Source organism: Amblyomma maculatum, chromosome 1 (genome assembly GCF_055883805.1).
Source record: "Amblyomma maculatum isolate TAMU_Amacu chromosome 1, ASM5588380v1, whole genome shotgun sequence".
In the NCBI taxonomy this organism is placed as follows: Eukaryota; Metazoa; Arthropoda; class Arachnida; order Ixodida; family Ixodidae; genus Amblyomma; species Amblyomma maculatum.
This window is the reverse complement of record NC_139344.1, coordinates 151,093,648-151,117,357: the sequence shown is the minus strand read 5'-3', so window position 1 is coordinate 151,117,357 and position 23,710 is coordinate 151,093,648. Positions and strand designations below refer to the sequence as shown.

Below are 23,710 nucleotides of genomic sequence, written 5' to 3'. Positions count from 1 at the left end.
TTTCGAAAGCAAACAATTATGATTAACTGATAGACTGTCATCACTGCTTTTTAAATAACACTCATGGGCACCCATCGATGATGGATATAAGAGCTTGACTCCAGACTCTGCTTGTTCAGAGGTGAGTGCAGGAGTTATGCTGTACTGTGGTCTTTGCAAAGCATTCAAGTTTTGTGCCATCCATCACGAGTGGTGGGCCTTCGTGGCCATGCAAGGTCGCTTTATCATTTTCAATAATGTTACATTTATGTTGTGTCATGTTTGATTTATGTTGTTATAATAGAGAGATTTAGCTTGCCGGATACTTAAGGCGGTGTTAAGGCGCCGACGTTTTCGGTGCGCAGGCAAGCGCCGGTCGAAGTAGGATATCCCAAGTCCGCGACGCCGCACCAGGCACGAAACCGGCTCCCTACAGTGAAACCGGTTCCACTGCGGAGAGACGCCTGCAGCTGGACAGGCGCATGCGCAGAAGGCGAGAATCAACGAGGGGAGAGGGTGCACGTGCGGCCTTCCCCGAGCAACACTCTCTCAATACCCCGGCGCGACCCGCGCGAAATGCATCCGGATGCATCATTTCGCGTCTATGTCTATCCCCTGCCACGCATCGACGATACTCTGGATCGTCTCTGCTCCGCGAAATATTTCTCTTCAATGGACTTGAAGTCCGGATACTGGCAAATAGAGGTAGATGAGCGGGACCGCGAGAAAACGGCGTTTAAATTACTCCGGATGGGCTCTACGAGTTCGCTATGCCCTTTGGTCTCTGCTCTGCGCCGGCTACTTTCCAACGGCTTATGGACATCGTACTTGCTGATCTCAAGTGGCAGACATGTCTCGTTTACCTTGACGACGTTGTGGTCTTCGCTGCAACGTTCGAGGAGCACCTTCGGCGCCTTGAAACTGTTTTGCAAGTCATAACATCATCTGGCCTTACGTTAAAGAACGAGAAGTGTCATTTTACTTATACGGAGCTCAAGTTCTTGGGGCACGTCGTAAGCCACGCTGGTGTCCTGCCGGATCCAGAGAAAAGGACAGCTATTGCCAACTTCCCTCCGTCCCAAGACCAGAAAGCTGTTCGACGATTTCTTGGCTTATGTGACTATACTACCGGCGCTACGTCAAAGACTCGCCGAGCCCCTAACACGTCTGACAAAGACAGACACGCCTTTCACTTGGGGCACACAACAAGAACAAGCATTCAAAGAGATTCAACGCCGCCTACAAACACCTCCCATATTGGCTCACTTCGACGAAAACGCCGACACGAAGCTTCACACCGATGCAAGCAACATAGGCTTGGGCGCCGTTCTAGTTCAAATCCAGGGCGGCCAAGAACGTGTGATCGCTTACGCCAGTCGCTGTCTATCTAAAGCGCAATCGAACTATTCTGCAACAGAGAAAGAATGTCTAGCCATTGTGTGGGCAACGTCGAAATTCCGGCCATACCTTTATGGGAAACCATTAAAATTAGTTACCGACCACCATGCCCTATGTTGGTTTGCAACCTTAAAGGACCCTTCAACCCGTCTTGTAAGATGGAGTCTGCAACTACAGGAATTCGACATAACTGTCACGTACAAGTCTGGCCGCCAGCATTCGGACGCCGACCGCCTCTCACGGGCCCCTGTAGATCCCACCGCAGATGAAATTCCTGATGATGCCATACTGTTAAATGCCATCAGCACAGAGTGCCTCGCTGAAATACAATCTGCAGATCCCGAACTTCGTCACATCATGGACTATCTAAACGGTGCATGTACAACCGCTCCGAGAGCTTTCAAGCATGCACTGTCATCGTTATGTGTGCGCAATGGTGTCCTCGTGAAAAAACAACTTTTCCGTCAGCCAAACGCCGTACCTTATTGTTGTACCTATGTGTCTACGTGATGAAATTTTACAAGCTTGCCACGATGAACCAACTTCTGGACATTTCGGAGTCACCCGCACGCTTGCTAGGTTCAAGGAAAAGTACTACTGGCCTCGACTTAACTCAGACGTTTCACACTATGTGAAAACGTGTCGCAGCTCTCAGCGTCGTAAAGTGCCGCCGACTAAGCCCACTGGACTCTTGAAGCCAATAGACCCACCACCATCAAGGCCTTTCCAGCAGATTGGCATGGACATGCTGGGACCATTTCCCCTTTCACACTCCGGTAACCGATGGGTCATTATTGCTACGGATTACCTTACACGATACGCGGAAACCTCCGCTCTACCCAATGGTACTGCCTTAGAGGTTGCAAAGTTTTTCATCAATTGCGTTGTCCAGCTCCATGGCGCACCGGAGATTTTGATCACTGACAGAGGAGCCGCATTTACAGCCGAATTGCTGCAGAAGACTTTAATTCACAGTCATACTGAACGCAGGAAGGCGACACCTTGCCATCCTCAAACGAACGCTTGACCGAACGCTTGAACAAAACACTCGCTGACATGCTCTCAATGTACGTCGACGTAGAACACAAAACGTGGGATGAAGTGCTCCCGTACGTTATCTTTGCATACAATACAGCGGTCCAGGAAACAACGAACATGACACCTTTCCGTCTGGTCCATGGCCGTGAGGTGACCACAATGCTTGATGCCATGTTACCACATCTAGACGACGGCAACTAACAAGCAGATGTTCACACCTTTCTGCATCTCGCCGAAGAGGCCCGTCAGCTGGCCAGGCTGCGAATTCAGAATCAGCAACGCCGCGATGCCCAACGATACAACCTCCGACACCGTGACGCCCGGTACAGAGCTGGAGACCGTGTCTGGGTTTGGCTTCCTGTACATCGACGAGGCCTCAGCGAGAAACTGCTGTGTCGTTACTTTGGCCCGTACAAAGTGGTAAGCCAAGTTGGAGACCTAACCTATGAGGTTGTTCCTGATGGATTTAAAAAGTCCCGACGCTCCACGCTCCTGGACGTGGTCCACGTGGTCCGCCTGAAACCGTATTACGACCGATAGTGTTGACTCTTTCTGTGCGCGAGCAACTGCCCTTCATACAATGTTTTTTTTTTTTCTTTCTTATCTCTACCCACACTTCCAGCATCGGGGCGATGCTTCTTGTACCCGGCGGGGGGGGGGGGGGGGCAATGACACGGTGCATTCTTTGTCTTCCCTCTGCGCTGATCGCGAGCGTGTGCCTCCTCGAGGCGAAGAAACCGAAGTTCTTGTGTTGAAGCGGGCCTGCTAGTTCCCTGCCGCACTGTGACTTCTGTGACTCCTGTGTCCCGCGCTGACTTCTGATCAGACTTCACACCGTGACAATATATATAAGCAGATGTATAGGGCGGTTGGTGGCCAGGTTCATAATGTTAGAAAACGGCTCAGATAGATCGAGGGGCGGTACGGCTCAGGCCATGTTCGATGTTCTCATCGGGCCTGCAGAGTCTATGTAAGCTAAACATTTCGACAGATTTGCCTTTCTGGTTGGGTTGATAACTTGAAATTTTTCCAACCACCACTTTTTTATTTGACAGTTTCGGACGTTAATTCTTCAAGGGTGCATGACGCGGGGCTTCGTGCAGCTATTAGTGAAGGAATGGTCGAGGTAGAGAAGAAGGCGGGGGGGGGGGGGTGATGATTGGTGTAAAATAAATGAGAAGGAAGGAGAGTTAAGGCGAGTCACGGTGCCGTAGGTGCAGGGGTAATTGCTGGCGCCTTTTTTTCTTTTCTTCTGTGAAGTGGCCAGAAGGGAGCGAAGACCTTGTAAGTATACAGCAAGAAGGTTGCCTATTGTCCGGTTGATATTATTTGTGGTCGACTGTGATGGTTGGAGAAATTTCAAGTTTCACTTAGAGTCTATGTAGATACGGGAATTTTCAGCTAACATATACTATGACGGGGATGCACGATGCCATGATTTACCTCGGGGAAACTCCTGGCACATCTAACGATGTACTTGACCATCGGTAGTGTTTAGTGAGTGGACAATTAATCGACCGGCACCGTTTGAGAGCTGCAGCTCAGATTTTTGGGCAGTGAATTTAGTTCTTTTTTCTGGCAGCGTACATGGATCACCATGCGCTCCAAAACCATGGCAAAGTTGTCAAGTATCAGCATTTAGTTAATAAAGGCAATTAAATTTCAGCTAACAAAAAATCACCGCTGAGGATCATATATGCACAAATTATAGCGTCCGTATCGATCGTGAGTGCACACAACTAAATTACAGATATTATAGATCGCCAGAACAGCGTAGGAATTAAGTTACAGGATTGGTGCACAGTGCCAACAAAACTGCCTTCTTCAAGTCATCAAGCATGTATTTGACTTAATTATGTGCTTCGTGTTATCGAAGCGGTTTGCCTGCAGCTAATTCGCATTACGCAGCTAGTGGAACTCCACAGCATTCTGCAAAATGGGTATTTCTTGCACATGTGCCAGGAAATGACGTGATTGGTGAGCTTTCTGAAGTAATTATACCATTTACATTGTCAAGTGACGGCGCAGCACTAACCGAGATACACATCGCGCGTTTGGAACGCGAAATCTGGTAGTTTGAATTAGGCGCCAGGCAAAAAGCAAACAATTCTCTCTTCCATTGATTGCTAGTGGCCATGCTATTGGCTATGGCAAGGATTAGCCCGAAGCAATAGTCACGTGATCTCTCTCTCGCTTCCCCCCCCCCCCCCCCCCCCTTCCTTTTTCCTCCGTCGCCCACAAACGGCCGTGTCGCCCGACTTCATCGCTTGATTACATGTCTGTCGTGCTGCAGGCTGATCGTGGAGCTACACGCGACGTCGAACTCCGCTTGACGTTCTTCATCCTGCGGTTCGTACACCTACTATTTTGCTCTTTAGGTCGCAGTACGAGTGATCGTTAGAAAGAAAAGACGCATTAATTCTATGTTCATCGTGAGGGTGAAAAAAGGGAACAGCTTTGCGCGTGGTGATGACGGATGTACGTCTGTGAAAAGCACTTTTGCATGGGAACCATGTATACGTGCAAGAACTGCGCCACATATATGTGCACCCCGCCGGGGTGGCGCAGTGGTTACGGCGCTCGACTACTGTTCCCAAGAACGCGGGATCGAATCCCGGCCTCGGCGGCCGCTTTTCGGTGGAGGCGAAAAGCAAGGCGCCCGTGTGCTGTGCGATGTCAGTGCACGTTAAAGAACCCCAGGTGGTCGAAATTTCCGGAGTCCTCTACTACGGCGTCTCTCATAGCCTGAGTCGCTTTGGGACGTTAAACCCCACAAAACCAAAACCAAACATATATGTGCAGTTATAATAATGGTGTCTTCGGCTGGCGCTCTGCCTCCGCGCCGGTGCACAGGAACTGACGTCAAACACGTAAGGTACGAGTAGGCCGTTCCTGTGTGCTCCAGTCGAACGTGTGAAAGTACGAGACACGGAAAGGGCCGTCGTTCTTTATGCAGTCTGTTCTGCGTAGCCTCCGAGACCCTCGGATGCCATCCTACGTTCCTAAAAATGGTGTGTATTGCTAACTAGCGACACCGGCATATGCCGGCGAAATGTTGCAATTGTCGCGGTGTAGCACTACAACAGTGCTATGCTTATCGATTTCTATCTGTACATTGCACAATGCGCACATTGTAGACCTTCAGCTATGCACGGGTCGTCTGCTGGTGGCTGCGATAGTGGCATTGTGCATTGCAGTTGCTAACATGTTTATCATTTCTTTACTATACGCCTACCTGAAATGCTTCTTCTCTTTTTCTCTTCGTCGAAGCTTGTTATCGGCCGTTGTAGAGCGAATATGGATACGACGAAGGCGTCGTCTGCGCGCAGCGTCTGCTAGCACGCGCTGCACGACGGGATTGCACTACCGTAGCTCCACCATCGGTCCCCACTCCTTGGTCCCCACGGTAAACGTTACTATCCACGGTGGTACGGTGGTACGGTGCCGCAATCTCGTGTCGTGCTAGCCCCAGCCGAACCTACAGCAAATGCACGAGTGGCTACCAGCCGAACGTGTGGTAGCGCACTGCGCAGAACACTCCACTAGTGCCGTCAGCCAAAAACACCATAACTTTATGCTTGAACAATCAAATGGCGCTGTTTTTAGTTTCGAATGCAGTCTCCGGGAAATGCACACCACATATATTCGAGCAAGCGCTACTTTCTCTTTGAATTAACATTTTGCGTTTATCTATACTAACCCCTATAATTACATTCAAGGGGTCGAATCCCGCTGAAGATGTTTTACTTTTGCGATAAAAAAAAAGCACAAAAGTGAAGGAAAGGGCCTTTACTTTTTTACGTACAGTTGGCGACAAGAATGTACCGCCTTTATATATTTTTCCGTGAAAAAAATTATGGAGCGCGCAAACACCGAAAAACAAGTTTCTGGTATGCGCGGTCGATCGTCTGCTACAAAATGACCCTACTGAAGCCTGCGCAGTGCGCATTTCACAGCAACAGAGTTTAATAGGTTAATATTTGATTGCATGTCTAACCCTCTCTCTCTCTCTCTCTCTCTCTCTCTATATATATATATATATATATATATATATATATATAGTAGTTAAATCATGGAGGTTATATAGAACTTCTATATAACCTCCTTGAGTTAAACGTACACTGAGTTCAAGTACAATTGTTAGTTCAAGCATGGTTCAAGTATAGAAGCCCGGGTCAAGACTGAAGTTCACCGCACTTTATCGCTGACAAATGTGAAGAGAGTTAAGACCCACCCTGCCCACCCCTCCGTTCCGTATAAATAAAGTAATGAAAACCGCACGGCGCTGCGGGAACAAACGTCATGAAGGCTAACGTTGGCCACGGTAATTATAAAGGATTTAAAGCCCCTCCATACCTATAGTATTTTAGGGCACTATGGCTAAAATGGTTTTTTGTGGCTCCATCTGCATTCGGTACAGAGAATAACGGAGTTCGACTAGTTCGACTATCTTTAATGACCTTGGCAGCCTAAGGATGTCGCTGTTGTAGGACACGTCCTGTTATCTGCGTGTGTAGTGTGCGACGTTGGACGGCGTATAAGTGCGCTTCGTTTTTGTATACTGTTTCTGTGCATTCTACTTGCTACACGCGCTTGCTAACCCCGCCAGGAGTAATTTGGACCAAGCCCCTTTAAGGTGAGACCTTCGGCGACCTAGCGTTATTACTCCTGTTTCGTGTTTATATGTTCGCGAAGCATACTGCTGAGTTGCGCTTAACGTGTCTTGATTGCTTCCGCAATAACATTTACGATTTTACGTGTACATATATTGCTCACACGGCTGTGTCATATTAACATTGTAGAGTTGGAAATGATCTTTAAGAGAAACTAAATGAAGGAAATTCAACAGGTTTGGTCGTCGACCTTATTGGTGTGGGAAGGCTGACCGGCTTTGCCGGTCAGTGGGTCCATCAACGGCACACCAACATATGTTCCGTTATTGCTCTGGGCCTGAATGCTCTCGTATTCAGACTTGGAAATAAAGCCGCAGTCAGTATACATTATTAGTTAAGAAAACAATTATTGTGTGTAAGCAACTTTGTTATACATTGTTACCTTCGTGGCACGACACGTTATGTGTTTGTTTGTGTGTGCTTGTTCTATTAACATAACTGGTTTAAAAAAGAATGCCGCGAATATACAAGTGCGGAGCTCCATTTATTTCTGCCTTATACGTTACAATAGACTTGGTAGGCGAGCAGTCTGCTTGGGCTCTTGAATTCAAACATTCAGCAGCCTCAGGTTTTTATCTGTTTTATTTTTCTGGAACGGAGTGGGAGGCATTTCGTACCTGTTTTGTTTTGTTTTTGCGTCGTCACGACATGCATTGTTTTCCGGCGTAGGATATGAGCAGTGGACAAAATAAGCTCATGACGCCAACTTGAGGTAATATTGTCACAAGTGGTACGCTGTGACGAGCTGAGCCCTTTTAAAAACAACTATCCAAGTTCTCTTCGTCGCTGTACAGAAAGTGTAGGAAACACGTAGTGGTTTCAGCCCCGATCTAATTCGATGTCGCAATGGTATCTGATCTTGAAATCGGTCGCTGATGCTTCGATGTTGTTTGATCGCCGCTTTTTTTTTTTTTTTTTTTTTTTTCATTGGACCATTTAGTTAACATAATTGCTCCACCCAACAGTTCTTTCTCTTCTAATATTAGCTAATGAGAGGAAAAAAATTCTGATTTTCTTTAATCCCTTATGAAAAATACAATAAAGGAACTGTTACTATCACTAGACATGCTTTTGGAGATTCTGTTTCCTCTTTAAATGGGGAAAGCCCGGCACATTTCACAATGTTGAGGAGGTGTTGCTTTATTTGAACAATTTTTGTAACCAGTGTTCTTGTGCAAAAATTAGGGGCTGTAAGCAGTTTGAAGTGGATGGTAATGAAGGTTTAGCTTTTTCCTTGCAAAGACTACAGAAATTATTTATTTACTTTAGTTGTTTATTTTCAATACTGTTAAGCCCTTGTGGGCTGTTAAGAGTGGGAAAAAACAACATTTGAAATGTGTTTACAGGAAAAGCATTTCCAGCCTTTACTGAAACATTTAAGCTGTTTTTGGTGATGTGATAGCATTCTGGGAACGATGAATCAGGCAGGGCTGGAAGTCCGTTGCTTGTAACTTGCAAGGCATTCACTAGCAGCATCATCTGCAAGATAATCCAGGCGTGCTTGAACGACATGATCACTGTTCTACTGCTGTTTCAATTCAGGCTCCTCAATTCTTTTTGATGGCTGTTTAAGAGCGGAAGTTAGTACCTTGGTTCAAAGCTTTTGCACACCTTCTATAGTGAGGTATCTGGAATTGCCATTACGCCAGACTGTTACGTCGCTGGAAAGTATTTGGTGGTGCTGGCATTCATTCAGAAAATTTAGCTTACACTGTCTTGTTTCACTGTGGATCATGTGGTGATGTAAAAAGAAATTGAAAACATGACATATTTATTTTTCAGTGCATTTTATTACTGGCATGTTTATTTTGTTTGAAGAAATCTGAAGTAAATGGCCTTTTGTTCTCAAAATGAAGTCACAGTGGTGAAATGAAACTCATTATGTGGCTCTCATTTCAAGTTAGAAAAAAATTCTTTGGTTCAGAATTTGCTATGAACAATCCTGCAGATGTATCTCTGGCCCTTCGTTTTGTATACTGTTGATCATAATTGCTGCAAATTTATATCTTTTATATACTTGGTAGGCACTAATACTAATGTGTGCTGCAGTGGTACATGAATCCATGCTTTTGGGACTTGTATGTTGTGTACTGTTGGAATTGCATCAGCACAGCTTTTATTGCAGCTTCAGAAATTGCGCTGTTTATATCTTGAGTATAGGACCGCTGTTATTTTCATTACTAGTCTTTTGATGCAATCCTTGGCAATGTGTTGCACAAAACTACCAGTGTTTGATGTTGTCATTTTGCCATTTCTCCGTGAGCCTGCTGTCCAAGTTGGCTGCTTGTGCAAAGCAAAACATAAAAAGCAACAGGCCTGCTTATGTTGGGTCATCGTTAATTCGTAAGCCATATTATTGCCTGTGTCTGTTGAACTGCTTGCTAGTCTCTTCACTCACCTTGTCTTATACACTCGACACTCGAAGAGGTTTGATTGTAAGATCACAAAAATGATGATGTGGTGCTGTGGAGATGGTACAGGACTTAAAAAGCCTTCTTGGATTCCACGCAGGCAGAATAATGAGCCACGGTAGCGACCACAGTGTACATCATCATGGCCACGGTGGACATGGTGCCTTGCCGTCGAACTTGTCTACTCCAAGCCCACACTCATCAACACCACTGCAGACAGTGATTACGGCAGCCCTGGCTGCAGTCACAATGGGCACTCCTGTGCACCATTCATCACACGATCCTTCCTCTTCGCATACTCATGACAGCCATATGGACGGCTCTTCACATGTCGGTATGGACATGCACATGTCAATGGTAAGACCTACTAGCTTGAGATTTACTTCTGAAAAAAACCTTCAAAACCAAAGTGTAGTTACTGTACCTGGCTGCTGCTAAATAGATCGCACCAAGACATCTCTTTTAGATACTGGTTTATTGTTTTAAGCCAGTGTTACTAAATAGATTACAGTTATAGTGCACGCACATTGCTGTACATCTTACCGCATGGATGATGGCGCAGTTTTCAGCAGTTGGCTTTGTTTTTTGAAGAGACTGAAATATTTTGTAGAGCAGGGCATTTTGAGTGAATGTGTCTATTGCAATAGAGTACTTTCATAACAAGCTGCAGGAAGCAACTGGTGAAGTGCTGTGCATCTGTTTCTTTGAAGAACTTTAAGTACATAGTTGCATTTAATTGCCTCTAGGGTAGGCAGTGAATCACACTATGGGAAAGAAAATACCAACCTCTATCAATACACAGACAGTCTGTGTGGTAATTGCTGCTGTTTCTGTAAAACCCAAAAAAACCCCGTAATCAATTCTCTGCCAAACTGCTTCATATCTGCACATCCATAAAAACTGAAAACTATGGTATGCTGGTTTCTAGGTAATTGCAACAAGCATACCGATGGACTTGGTGTGGCAAATGCTCTTTTGAGCTCTATTCATATTGATAAGATACCATATCAGGGCCTCGGGCAGCACATGAGGGGCATGATTGGCAAACAATGGATAGGAGAGTGAAAAACAAGTAGAGAACACTATCTACACAATAAAACGAGGTATAGTGAGGCATGCCACTGGAAAACAAGATAGACGCAAAGCAGCAGCTCTGTGCAGGCTTGTATGCATATTGCCGTTCCCCAAGAACTACTGCAGCGGAAGTGGTGGGTGCGTCGCTAAAAAATAAAACGCAACAAAAAGCAAGTCAATAAAGCCTTGCGCTTTGTTTGAGCATACAGCGCAGTACGCAAACTGAAATGCAGTATTCATAAAATTGTTTTCTGGATTAAAATTACCTACAGTAGCGAGTCTAATACATTGGCTGCGTTCGTCATGCCATCTTTGCTACGTTGAATAAGTTAACTTTGATATCGGAGCGACGTAATTCCGTTTTCTCAACAGTAGGAACCCGCAATTTCTTTGTCTCTCAGTGAGGTAAACGGCGATTGTTGCTGAGAGGTGTCTCTGAACGCAACCTAAAGGTAACAGACACCCACTGAAGGCAGAAATTGACTACGGTGAAGGTAATTGCATAGTGTAACCGTTGTCATTGCATCATCTCATGGCTGTGTTCACTGCTGGTTTTGCGGTTATGAATCAAAAACATAACTTTATGCAACCTAATCTGATTGATTTCCTTGAGTCTAACTCCTTCTTTTCAGCAGAACACGGTTTCAGGAAGACATTTTCATGTGAAACACAACTCGTATGTTTCACTAACGACATATTTGTCCACATTGACTTGAACATTGATGTAGACAGTGTTTTTTTGGACTTTGCGAAAGCTTTCGATACTGTTTCCCTTGATTTCCTAATTCTTAAACTTAGTGTGCTTAATATTGACCCTAACATAGTCAACTGGATTAAAAGCTTATCAAATCGTACACAGTATGTCTCTGCTAACGGCTGCTCCTCCTCTTGCACTTCTGTAACATCAGGTGTGCCCCAAGGATTGGTACTGGGTCCTCTTCTTTTTCTAATATACATTAACGATCTTCCTCAATGCATTTCTCATTCTTCTATTAGGTTTTCGCGGACGACTGTGTCATCTATCACAAAATATCTAACCAGACTGATTCTATTTATCTTTTATCTTCAAGATGATCGCACAAGCATATCCAACTGGTGTGATAAATGGCTCATGCGACTAAACAAACAATGCATGTATCACGTCGCACTAGCATCACTGATAACAAGAGTACTTATGTTCTCCACGACATTCGCCTTGAACCTGTTAACTCTTACAAATACCTAGGTGTTCATATCTCACGTAACTTATCATGGCATAGACACATCGAACATGTGACCAATAACGGCAACAGGACTCTTGGATACCTGCGCCGAAATTTCTTTACTGCGCCTCTGCCAATAAAACTAACCCTTTATAAAACATTAGTACGACCAAAGTTAGAATATGCATCCGCAGTTTGGGATCCTAATATTATCACACTGATAAACACACTAGAATCCATTCAAAATCGTGCGGCACGCTTCATCTTATCTAACTACTCTCATTACGCTAGCATTACTTCAATGAAAAACACTTGCCTTACTGGACATTTCTTCGCGCCGAAAGTGTTTTAGACTGTGTGTTTTCCACAGAATGTATCATCATAACCCTCTGTTAAAAAACCATCTCTTTGCGAGCCCTTCATATATTTCATCCCGTTCCGATCATACATTTAAAGTTGGTGTGGTTCCATTTTCGAGAACAAAAATGTGTTATGATTCTTTTATTCCTAAAACCAGCATTGACTGGAACGACCTTCCTCCCTCCATCGCTGCCATTACGGATGTTGAAAATTTTCAAGAAAACTGTATTTTCTGCCATTTAACTTCAGTATTGTATAACTATGCAGTGTATATTTATTTTTGTGTACCACTCCTTTCTGTAATGCCTTCGGGCCGGGAAAGTATTTGAAACAAATAAATAAATAAATAAATAAATGAGGGGGAACACACCTTTGGAAATACGATAGTGATTTAGTTGAATGCTGTGAATTAAAAATAAAATTAAAAAACGATTCGAACACATTTTAATGCTGAGATAAGTAGTGTTATTTCATTGCACCACAGAAACGACGATTATTGCGGGCTTTAAATGCACTCTTATTTGTATGATAATATTTTCGCTATTTGTACTAAAGATGGCACGACGGACGCAACTGGCATGATCTCGGATTACTGCAAGCAATTTTAATTTAGCAAACCATTTTATTGTGTATGCATTTTAGTTTTATGTACTGCATTGTATACTCAACAAAATATATGGCTTTATTGACTTGCTTTTTGTTATGTTGTATTTTTTAGTGACACACCTGGCACTTCCTTTGCTGCAGTTTTTTGGGGAGTGGCAATGTGTGGCTTGTATAGCACATACTATTGGGAGCAAAAGTTGTGTATACCTCTCGTTCATCGCTCACTTCTTCTGGCTTTTCATCTAGCAGAGGCTCTGCGGAGCAAGATGAGAAATCTGTTATGCCGCTGGATGAAAACAGCCACCTTCTCGTCAGTATCTATAGGAAGAAGCTCTGCTGGAAAATGGTGCCAAAATGAAGCCTAACTGAAGCTTAGTTGGTACATAGTTGGTACTGTTGGTACAGCACATGTGTACAGCATGCGCATATTTTAAAGGATATGCCGCCACCACGCCACATGAGATCTGGTGGCCAGCTCTCAGTTATCCATGTCTTGAAAGGGACATCAAGGACGACTTCATCCAACTAATAGTTTTCAGTAAAAATTTATTATCAGGCTCTTTTCGGGCATGTTGAGGGTTATCCAGCAGCAAAGTATGCATTTATCGCAGAGAAAATTAAGTTTAGAAACATTCCCACCAGTCGATTCATACTGTTGTTCTTATCCAAAAGTATTGGCTGCCACCTTTTTGATGCTTGGTTTGATTTATGTGGTTTAGTGTCCGAAAGCGATTCACGCTATAGGAGATGCCATAGTAAACGGTTCCCGAAATTTCGACCACCTGGGGGTCTTTAATGTGCACTGACATCACACAGAGTATGGGCACCTTACTTTTCTCCTCCATCGAAAAGCGGCCACAACAGCCGGGATTCGATTGCGCATCCTTGAGTACAGCAGTCGAGCGCCCTAGCTACTGCGTCACCGTGGTGGGGCCTTTTTTGATATGAATTGCAATGAAGTGTAACTTGTGGGATGTGTGCTCAGAAATTGATGTTGACAGATGCGTTTTACTTGCAAAATTGGCTGCTAGTGGTGACACCTGTATTTAGTTCTTTTGTCTTTTCTAGCTTATAACACCTCCATTTCTGGTGCAAGTATAGTCTGTCTGTGATTCGAACACAGTACCCTCTTGATACAGGCAAACTTCTACTGGTACTCAATGTCCCTTTTATAGTGTGCTCAAGATTAGAGGTAGAAAGATGGCACTTTTTAGAGTGTTACTTGCCTAAAATACCACTGCATCCATTCTTCTTTTTGCAGGTGATAATAGAATATTTCTTTCTGATGATACAGCTTTCTAAATATTCGACATGTGTAGGCTTCCTGCATGGAATTTTTTTATTGTCACTTTCCTCAATCTCTCGTTCATTTTCAAGATAGTCGAGGTGGCTATTCTAGATGTTAAGAGTCTCATGCTCCTTGCCCAGACTAGGCACGTGGCTGAGGCTGCCTGACCAGCTCTTAAAATCATTCTTTGGCTGATAGGTATACAATACACCAGGAATTATACAAATACTTTTATGTCCCATACACCTCCATTGGTTTGACAGCACATTTAGAAGACCTGAATTGCAGCATGTGGTATGGGCCTGTGTCTACCATTTACAATGTGTTTGGTGCTCTTTGGCCAGAGATGCTCTTGTGCTGTAATAACCCTTATTAGGAAGTAAAATTAACGAAGCCTGCGACAAAATCATTATTGTATCTGTAGTATGACTGAGTAATGTTACTTCCAGACGTTTTGTGTGAAGCACACATCTATGTAACATTCTTTTTCTTTGGTTATTTTGTTGTAAATTTTAAGTTGTGAGAGTAGCTACAACACTCAGGTGGACAAGTTCTCCTATCATTTTGCATAGTCATAAGTAATCACAGCAACACGCATTCTTTTGCAGTTGAGCCATGAAACAAAACTGGTCCCTCGGAAACACATGCGCACCTATTTCAAAATGTTGTCTTGAATCTTGTAAGCCTGTTCAAGTGCACCAATCTGTTTCTAGCTGCAGGGAGACAATGTTGGGGGGGGGTGCACAGCCGGCTGAACTCCCCGAGAATGGCCAAGAAGCCTTGTCTGGTTGTGTGCAATGTTCAGAGAGCAGTTGTCTCGCTTACTGCTGCGACTGCCATTCATTTACTGCAAAGGCGGATCATGTTCATACTTTGTTGTTATGGTCAGGAGGATAAGGTATGGAGAGAATGTAGTGCTACCCTATTGGACAAGGTTGATATCAGATTAGTAGACATTTTGCCCACAGAATGACTGCATGCTATCACGAGGCATCATCATCATGGCTGCTACCTTGAGTGAAGAGAGGGTGGGATTGGAGACCTCTGGCTTTAGAGTCACCATGCTAACTTTATGGTTATGAGAGCACAAAAGTTCACATGTTAGTGCTGACATGTTTGTGAGAGTCCTTACCAGTCTAAACTAAGTGTAGTGGTTAGGGCTCTTCACCGCTGAGCCAGGAGACCCGGGTTTGAACCCAGCTGTGGTGGCTGTATTTTCATGGAGGCAAAAAACAAGGTACCCGTGCAGTGTGCTAAGTCTGTGTACATTAAAGAACTCCAGGTGGTCAAAATTATTCAGAACACTTCACTATGGCATCCCTCCTTGCCTGAGTCAATTTGGGGTATTAACTCCATAGACCAAACCATAAACCTTGCATAGACTTGAATCATGGCACCAAATTGTTTTGCAGAAGGGAGAAAAGGAAATGTCACTTTTAGAAAAAGTGGTAGTGAAAGATGAGAAAATAGTTGCATCATGACTGTCACATTTATTTATCAGGATCAAATAATTTTTTCGCTACATTGGTTTTGTGGCGGTTATCTTCAAATGCTTGCATGCATTGGGAAAGAAGGTTTGGTATTGTTTTTGAAACTCTTAACTCATCACACTGTTTGATTTTTGCATATTTTAGTTAATTCTTCATTGGCAACTCTATGCAATCATTTGAATCTTTTCTTTATTTATCCAGTACTTCCACACAGGATTCACTGAGACCATTCTCTTCAAAGACTGGGCTGTCTCTTCTGTTGCAGGTACTGACAGCATTATAAATAAGTTCATTGTGAAGTGCTCTGTACTCCTGCTGATTTATTTCCTCATTTAATTTGGCATCATTGGCAAGTCTTTTTAAAAATGTAAGTTTTTGTTGCAAATGCAAGTTAAGCTGGCAGTGCGTGCAGTTGAGGGGTTAGAGGAAAAGAGCATACTTTGAAACATCACATCCTTACAATCAAGGCGTTAGCTGATGCTAATCTACCTTATACTGACCTGAACATTGTAAATTTTAAATGTGCTGGTATACATTCATCAGGCTAGTGTTATTCTGCCTAATATGTTACGGTACTGGAACAGACTTTTATAAAGTAGAAGAGTTTTATTATATTTCTTAAGGAAAAAATAACATGGTATTGTAGCTTGCCTGAAATAACTAGCTTGGTAAACAGAAAATTCGGCTGCTGATAGTGTGATGCAATGCATGCAGAACTTCTGGAGGCTGTTTTAATTTTGAGAGAAAAGTCACTAGAAAAATGCAGCTGGTCGCATAGGTTTAGGAAAAAAGAAAACATATTTCTAGAACTACTTGACCAGCTGATACTGTACCTGCTTCCCAGTAGTGGCGTAGTACTGGAACACTAACTCCTAGAAATCAAAATTGTCTGGTGTATCAGGGAATAATTCATTGCATTCCTAGGTTACCAATGTAGTATGCACTATCTTCAATGAGAGAATGCAACTTTTAAACTTTTGAGGCCTCTGCTAGTTTGAGGTACTTGGCTGGCTTGGTCTTAGATGCTTTTTGTTTGTTTGAATGCAATTTGTAAATGCTACTAAGTGCAGTGTGGTGAGTTTCTATTACCAGGTCTTTCACTAAGTTGCTGGGATGTCATGCAACACATAGTCTATGATAAATGAAGCAGTCAATGGGCTTGCTTTTCTTTTTCTATATGAGGGATTTAGTTGTTGCATTAGAAAACATTTACAAAGAGTTGACTTTTTTTTTTTTTTTTTTCAAATTCCTATTCAAACACACTTCTGCAATCGTCCAGCTGCAAGTAGTGGTCCTCTTCAGTTTTAGTTGATCCATCTGATTTTTGCATAGCCTGAAAACAGATAAGTAATCATAATTTTTACAGGTATGGTTGGCTCTGTGGTGGGAGTGTTCTTCATGGCTGCCCTTTATGAGGCTCTCAAGTATTTTCGGGAACATCTTTTCCGGCTGCATTTCTCCAGCATGAGCTACTCGTCCGTATCTGTGATGGGCCAGGATGGCCGAACACTGACAGAGGTCCATCAGATTGTCAGGTATGTGAGCTGTATTTCTTGATGGCCGCGTGTGTATTTCTTCGTGGCTGCGTATGTACACTTAGCCTGGTACTGTACACTCCATGTTACTCTCCTAAAAGCAGCCTCGTTTGCTGTCTATTCAACACCTCATGCGAAATATGTTATGCTTTTGTGAGATACTGTATATTATGAGTGTAGTGTCCCTGCCATAATATGGGGCGATAAAAACTTTAGTCACATGTTACCTGAAAAAGATTAGGATGTACCTTATGTACAAGCTAGCACATACTACTGGTGTGCTCGCTTGTAGACCCAAGTAACCATATCTTCTCTATGAGCGCGTGAGAAAAACACCAGAAGCATGCTCAGTAATACTTTGGCCGCACTTGTCTGTGGTATGCATAAAATGTGTATGGTACAGGCTCACTTTCCTCAAAAGGAGACTACCTATTTGGTGCTGGCTGCAAATTTAAAAGCAAATGCTAAGCACACATGACCATTTTGTAGCTGCTTTCTAAGTTTTTTATTGTAATGAGGTAATTCAGGTAAATGTAAATAGAAATCCTACTTTGAGCATTTTTGCCTTTAATAGCTTTGCTTGTAGAATATTGTAATATTACTTTTAATATATTGTAATATTGTAGCCTGTGCATAGTCTTTGTGCTTGCTAACTTGGAACATGCTAATGTGATTTAGCATGACAGAAGAATTTAGTGACTAGACACAATAATTTCATCACCATATGATGCTAGTACCTTTGATCCCAAACCATGTATGAGAAAAAGAAAATGGCACATTGTATGTAAATGTAAGTAGTACTCTTTATTCTGAAATCATGCCCTGAGCGTCTATTTTTCAAGGATGTATGGGGTGGGGCTTGCATAAATTGATGCTAGCATGCTAAGTCATCTTTGCCTCAAGAAATTTTTACCTTCGTGAAGCTATGCAAACTGCATGAAAAGGGTACCTAACTTAAAGTGCAGCTGCTTCTTATGTTCAGTTGGTGTATAGGGGGCATGCTACTATGGGATGCATCTTGAATTGGCATTTTAAAGAATTTGTGTAATTTCATGAAAACACCATTACTTTGCTCTGTTCTCACCCACCTGCAATTTGAACATGTTACCACCTCTCATAATTAATGAAGAAATTTGTAACATGGTTGAGAGTATGATCATGGAAAACAGTTGGGCTAGTTGGTGCGTTTACTAAATGATGGTGACATCCATAGTCTCATTCTGCGACTACGGTTGCACTGTCGATTACAGTTGACTACAGTCGACTACAGAGCTGACTACAGTTGCAGCTCTGATGGTCGGTGGCCATTTGGGGGCACATTGCTGCAAATGCAAAATAAAAAAAAAGAAGACAGCAAGGAAGGAGAAAAATGCGTTCCACGTTTTTGCCGTACGCGAGTGCTGAAGTGGTCCTACAGGCAGGTTGATTACGCGAGTGCTGAAGTGGTCCTACAGGCAGGTTGATAGGGAAATATTTGATGCTTCTTGCATTGATAAGGTAGGGGGCAAGTGTGTGAGCACCCCGTCAATAGCCCTCACAAAAAAGAGGTTAATTATTTGTCGAAAAACACATGCATCAATGTGTTCTGAATTTTTTCAGATTTTTTATGTCAACTTGCTGCTTTGATAAACGGGGGAAAAAAGGGTGGGGGGGGGGGTGCAAAAAGAGTCTCCTGACCATATGCTAATGTGAAGTGTCAAATTATTTTATGTGCGGAATAAATGTCAGTTGAAGTTTAGCATGCTGTCCTGTCGGTACTTTATTGTCGCTGTCCCTTGTCTTTTTCCATGCTAGTTGTAATGTCGTAGTCATTTACTAAATGGTCGAGAGTTTGCCAATTGTTACATTACTCGGGGAAATGGTGTTAATGCTGCTGGCTAAGTTGCTGCTTTTTTTTTTTTTTTTTTTTTTCACTTAAACTTCACATCAAGGTGGCATATGGTGGTGTACTAAAAAGAGCAGTATTTTCTTCCTTTTTTTTTTTTTCCGTGTGAGGCAAATAAAAGTATGGCAGTGTTGGAGACCTCTTCATTGCAGTTTTTATTTTTTCCTTGTTTTAAAATTTCCCTACCACATGTGGCATCACACTTGAATTAATTTTGCAGGAAACAGGCAGCTAATGTAATCTTAGGAAAAAATGGACTGCCAATGCCACCTCTTTGTCAAGTTTAGGTACAAACAAAGCGGTGGTTTAGCTAGTAGTAGTGTGATGCTTGGTATGGCACAGGAATCTTAGGAATAAGTTAGCTCTGACACAAAGCACTTAGATAGTGGCACCATCACCACATGTTTGCTTGTGGAGTGCTCTGAGGGGAGGCACACAGCATTTGATGCAGTGGCAGCTCGAAAAGTGCTGGCCATAAGCTGGCATTTCTACTGTATAGGAAATGGATCCCATCATGTTGCACCACATGAGCTGTAGCACACGATGCTGGTTCTAACTTAAGACAAAGCTGGCTCCATCAGCTTGTTTGTTGCTTCATGAAGGGTGCAGTGATAAACATGAGGGAAGAAAATACAGTACAGTAAAAGCTGAAATTAAGCTTTTAGAATCCAAGGAAAGCACACAACTTGCTGCCTTATTGAACAGTAATTTAGTACCTTGGGTTTGAGAGTCCAGGATATGAAAGCTAGTTTTACAGACTGCAGCACCATTGCACTTGGGTTGGGTATTATGTAACCTGTGTGCATAGGATAAGTGACGTTTTTCTCACCTATTTTCTGTCTCCTTTTTTCTGCAGGAACAGGATAGTCAGCTGGCCACATTTACTGCAGACTTTCCTTCATATGATTCAGATGGTCATTAGCTACTTTCTTATGCTGATTTTCATGACATACAATGTCTGGTTATGCCTGGGCGTTATACTCGGTGCTGGCTTTGGCTACTTTGTCTTTGGCTGGAAAAAAGCCACAGTAGTGGATGTGACAGACCACTGTCACTGACCTTTGTATCCTGCTCCTAACTGGTGAGAAGCCTCCTGTAGCACGCATAATGTGGCCTTGTATTTCATGCACTCTTTCTGTACCCACTTGCAGGAGAAATGTTACAGGCCAATGCTCGTCCTTGCTTTTGCCTCACAAGTTTGGCAGCCCACGAGTGACTTGAGTTTAATTTGAGTACTGGGCCAGTTTGTAATTTTGCAAATGATACTTGTATATGTGTGCAGCTGCAAAAGCCCCACAAGAACAAAGGCATTCTCAATAACATGCTGGGTTGTTTCACTGGAATACTTTGCTCTTTTTTGTGGTGTTGAATGCAATGACAGAAGGAACCTTGCTCACTGGAACTGCTTCCATTAGTGCTTCATATGTTCATTTTGAGTATTAACAAGCGATAAGTTCATTACAATTCTCCCAGTCACTGTCTTATTGCATGGTTTGACTACTCTGTAGCATACACAAGAAAAGGCGTGGGCATCATAAATGCAATGAAATGGTGTGTATTATAATCTAATGTCTAACTTCTTTTTCATCAGATTGCCTTCCACCCACAATTGTGATACTGGTACTAACTTCTAATCTGTGCTCGGGAAATGATTTGACCTGCCCCTTGGTTACTGTTTCATAAGTGTTGTACCACTTTGGTGCAGCTGTGTGAAGCAGTGTGGTTTTTTTTTTTAGTCTTTTGATAGTCTTTTAGAAACTTAACTCACCTGTTGCACCTTCGTCAATGCCACTTGAGATTTATATAATTCAAGGTGAAGATTTTTCATCTTGACATTTTTCTTCAGGCCTCAGAGTGCTCTGATATTGTCTGTTAAATTTTGTAATTCATACCTACTGTGGCTTGTCAAAGGTGATTCATTTGTCCATTGTTTTAGGTGGCTTCTCATTTACTAGTAATTGCTTATTGCTGTGAAATTAGTTTTATATTAAGCCATGTGCACAATGACTTAACACTTTTCTGTTGAATATTAGGTGGTGCTAGAGAAAGTAAGCTAGTTATAAGCATTGCCACTTAATAGAATGCACATCAAATATACGATTTGCTTTGCAAGCTTTAACGTTTTGTCAAGTTCGGCATATGCTATATTGTAATTGTTTGCTTCTGTTGATGTTCATTTAGTACTAGCGTTGCTACTCTTTGGATTTCTTGTTTTTGTGTTTAAACTTCTGGACCATGTGGCTGAGCTTACTTTGTTTAATCAGACCAGACATTTGTTTTCTGTATAGGTGCTATATTAGGAATACTTGTTGGTTGAAGCTTTAGTAGCTTTCATTTTGATTTTACACTGCTCCATACAATGTGAGCCTCTGAGCGTATTTTGAGAGCAAGATCCTGTGAGTGTTTTCATTCATGTGTTTAGTCATTGTTCATGACTATGCTCACTTTTCATGGGACTTGTTTCACTATGAAATGCCACAGAAGTGAATTTGTACTTTAATGTTCAGCTATGACTGGCACAAATGGAGCAGCAGGACATACATATTCAGGAAAAATACAGCATTGAAGCATGCAAGTCTCTGTTGTGCTGTTCACGGCAGAATTTTGTAATGTCATGTACTCACAGTATCTCTCACACGTGTACTCAAGTCCCCTACCTGAGGCCACTAGATAGTTGTACTTAGTGGCAAGCAAAAATGTCAGGTGTAAGTTTTATGTGAGCAACTAGCCCCAGCTTCATATGCTGAGGCCCTTTCAAGTAGCTGTCTGTACGTAAAACTGTGATATCACCCATGAGGACCACTGTCTTTGTTATTTTTTTTTCAACATTGGTTATACATCTCTTTTCATTTGATGCTGATCCCTTCTCACTTGATTTAGCTTGGGTATGTCAAGCTATGTGCCAGGGTCCTTGCTTGGTGGCTGCAGCTTGCAGCTGTGAGCCTGTATGCGTCGGTGTTTTTAATTTGGTGTGCAGTTTAGTTTGAAAAATCATTTTACGTCTGTCTGTCTTGATCATATGTGAACCCCAAGGTAATAGTATGCTTTGCAATTTTTTGCACAAGCCAGCTGAGCTCTGCAGGTATAGTGTGATCAGAACTAGTTGCATTGTAAAACTGTAAGGCTGCTTCAGACAATACATAAACCGTGATTCCACTGCTTGCTTCTTCAGCTGGACTGATAGGGAAATATAGTCACTTTCATTCAGTAAGGTGTTCCACAATTTTGACACATTTCCTAATACTGATATCTAAATCAGCTGAGTATGTGAGAATGAGCAGTGTGATGCAGCCTAAAAGGCTGCTTCTCAGTTTTCTTTTCCTTGGTAGCTGACTCCATATGCACAGCAGAAAAAGGAATAGAGGGTGTGACATTTAATGGTTCATCTCTGATCATGGTGGAGATTATAGGCTTCCTTCCTGAACAGTAACATATATTTATTGTATCCATCTATTTTCCATACATGTCATTATTCAGAATGCATACAGGCACTCAGCTGTGAGGGAGTGACGGCACTACAAGCATACATTGCGTTTCCCAAAAGCATTGCTCGTCAAACTAGCAAGACTTTGTTTTAGTACCTGTCTCTTGTTTTCAGTTCATGGACATGAGTATTTTTCTTGTGGGGTGTGGTGACCTGCCATAAGTGTTTTTACTCGTCGTCTATTTGTTAATCTATTATATGCAAATTTGACAGATCTAGGGTTTTCTTTAGCCATACCAAGGTATCACCAATATTGGTGAAAGATATGAATTAAAAGCATGTTCTGTTGGCAACTGTTTTCTTTGTCTGAATATGAACCAGGTTTCATCCGGTTAAAATTAAATTGTTTGCGGTTTTCATGTTTACAACTAGACTTTCCCCAGAAAAAATCTGCACATCCCACTGTTTTGAACGTCATGTTTCCTTGCTTATCAGATGAGATGTACAGCCAGAACTAAATGAAAGTGATTGCAGATTGTAAAATTGTCAAGAAGTTGTTGGTTTAACTTAAAGCAAACAAAACTAAAAATCATAGGACTATACTCCATCTCACAACAGATTGCTGGTTGTCCAACCAGGTACTCTTGGTAGGAGAGGAGGAAGTGGAAGAAGTGTGGCAGGCTAGTGGAGACTGACTGCGTTAATGTTAAAAGTGGTGTATGTTAAGGGGTAGGAAGGCTCATACCGCATTCAAAATTTTTGGGCGAGTTGAGATGAGAAGGGTATTAGTGTGAAACTTGGAGAATATGAGTCTCCACGATGCCGAGTCGAGCGTGATGTGGGGTGTGTCTGAAAGGAGTCTCTGAGCTAAGGGTAGTGTGCGTTGATAGTGTGATGGCAAGAGTTTGTGATGGGAAAAACAAGCTAAAGTGAGAAAGTTTACCATTCTTTCATTGGCGCTGCGGAGATGGAAAAGTAGTGCCATCCTAATACTGGCCCAGTCATGACCACTATGCTGGCTTGTGTGGCCGGCTGCAGCTGTATTTGAACAGAACAGAAACAGTTTTTAGCTACACTTTTTAATCTTGTATTCTGGAGCATTTGCTGCATGGTGGGATCTCGCAGCTATGCCATTCCTTATCTCGTACTGCGTCAGTGGCAGGGATTGCATAGTAACTATATTGCTGGGTAAATAAACCCTGAAAAGCAAGATGTTTGAAGTCCTGAAAGAGCAGAAATTTGCCATGCTGCATTAACATGCTCATACTTTGACAGCTGTGAGTGAGCTAACCAGATATGTAGTCATTACAGAATAGCTCCGCCGGGGTGGCACATTGGTTAGGGCGC

General features: G+C 42.7%; 1 protein-coding gene across 2 annotated transcripts; it reads left to right on the top strand.

Moving 5' to 3' along the window:
- Positions 1 to 4,664: 4,664 nt before the first annotated feature.
- Positions 4,665 to 22,716, top strand: Ctr1A (Copper transporter 1A). Of its 2 annotated transcripts, none has more exons than XM_084589296.1 (5): positions 4,665 to 4,764; positions 9,600 to 9,856; positions 15,721 to 15,784; positions 16,886 to 17,054; positions 19,796 to 22,716. In XM_084589296.1, exons 2-5 carry the CDS (start codon positions 9,608 to 9,610, stop codon positions 19,995 to 19,997), a joined length of 684 nt encoding a protein of 227 aa, XP_084445422.1. In that variant the 5' UTR covers positions 4,665 to 4,764; positions 9,600 to 9,607; the 3' UTR covers positions 19,998 to 22,716. The 2 variants fall into 2 exon arrangements, with proteins under 2 accessions (XP_084445422.1, XP_084445421.1); XM_084589295.1 differs by lacking the exon at positions 4,665 to 4,764 and adding an exon at positions 6,894 to 7,051.
- The last annotated feature ends 994 nt before the right edge of the window (positions 22,717 to 23,710 follow it).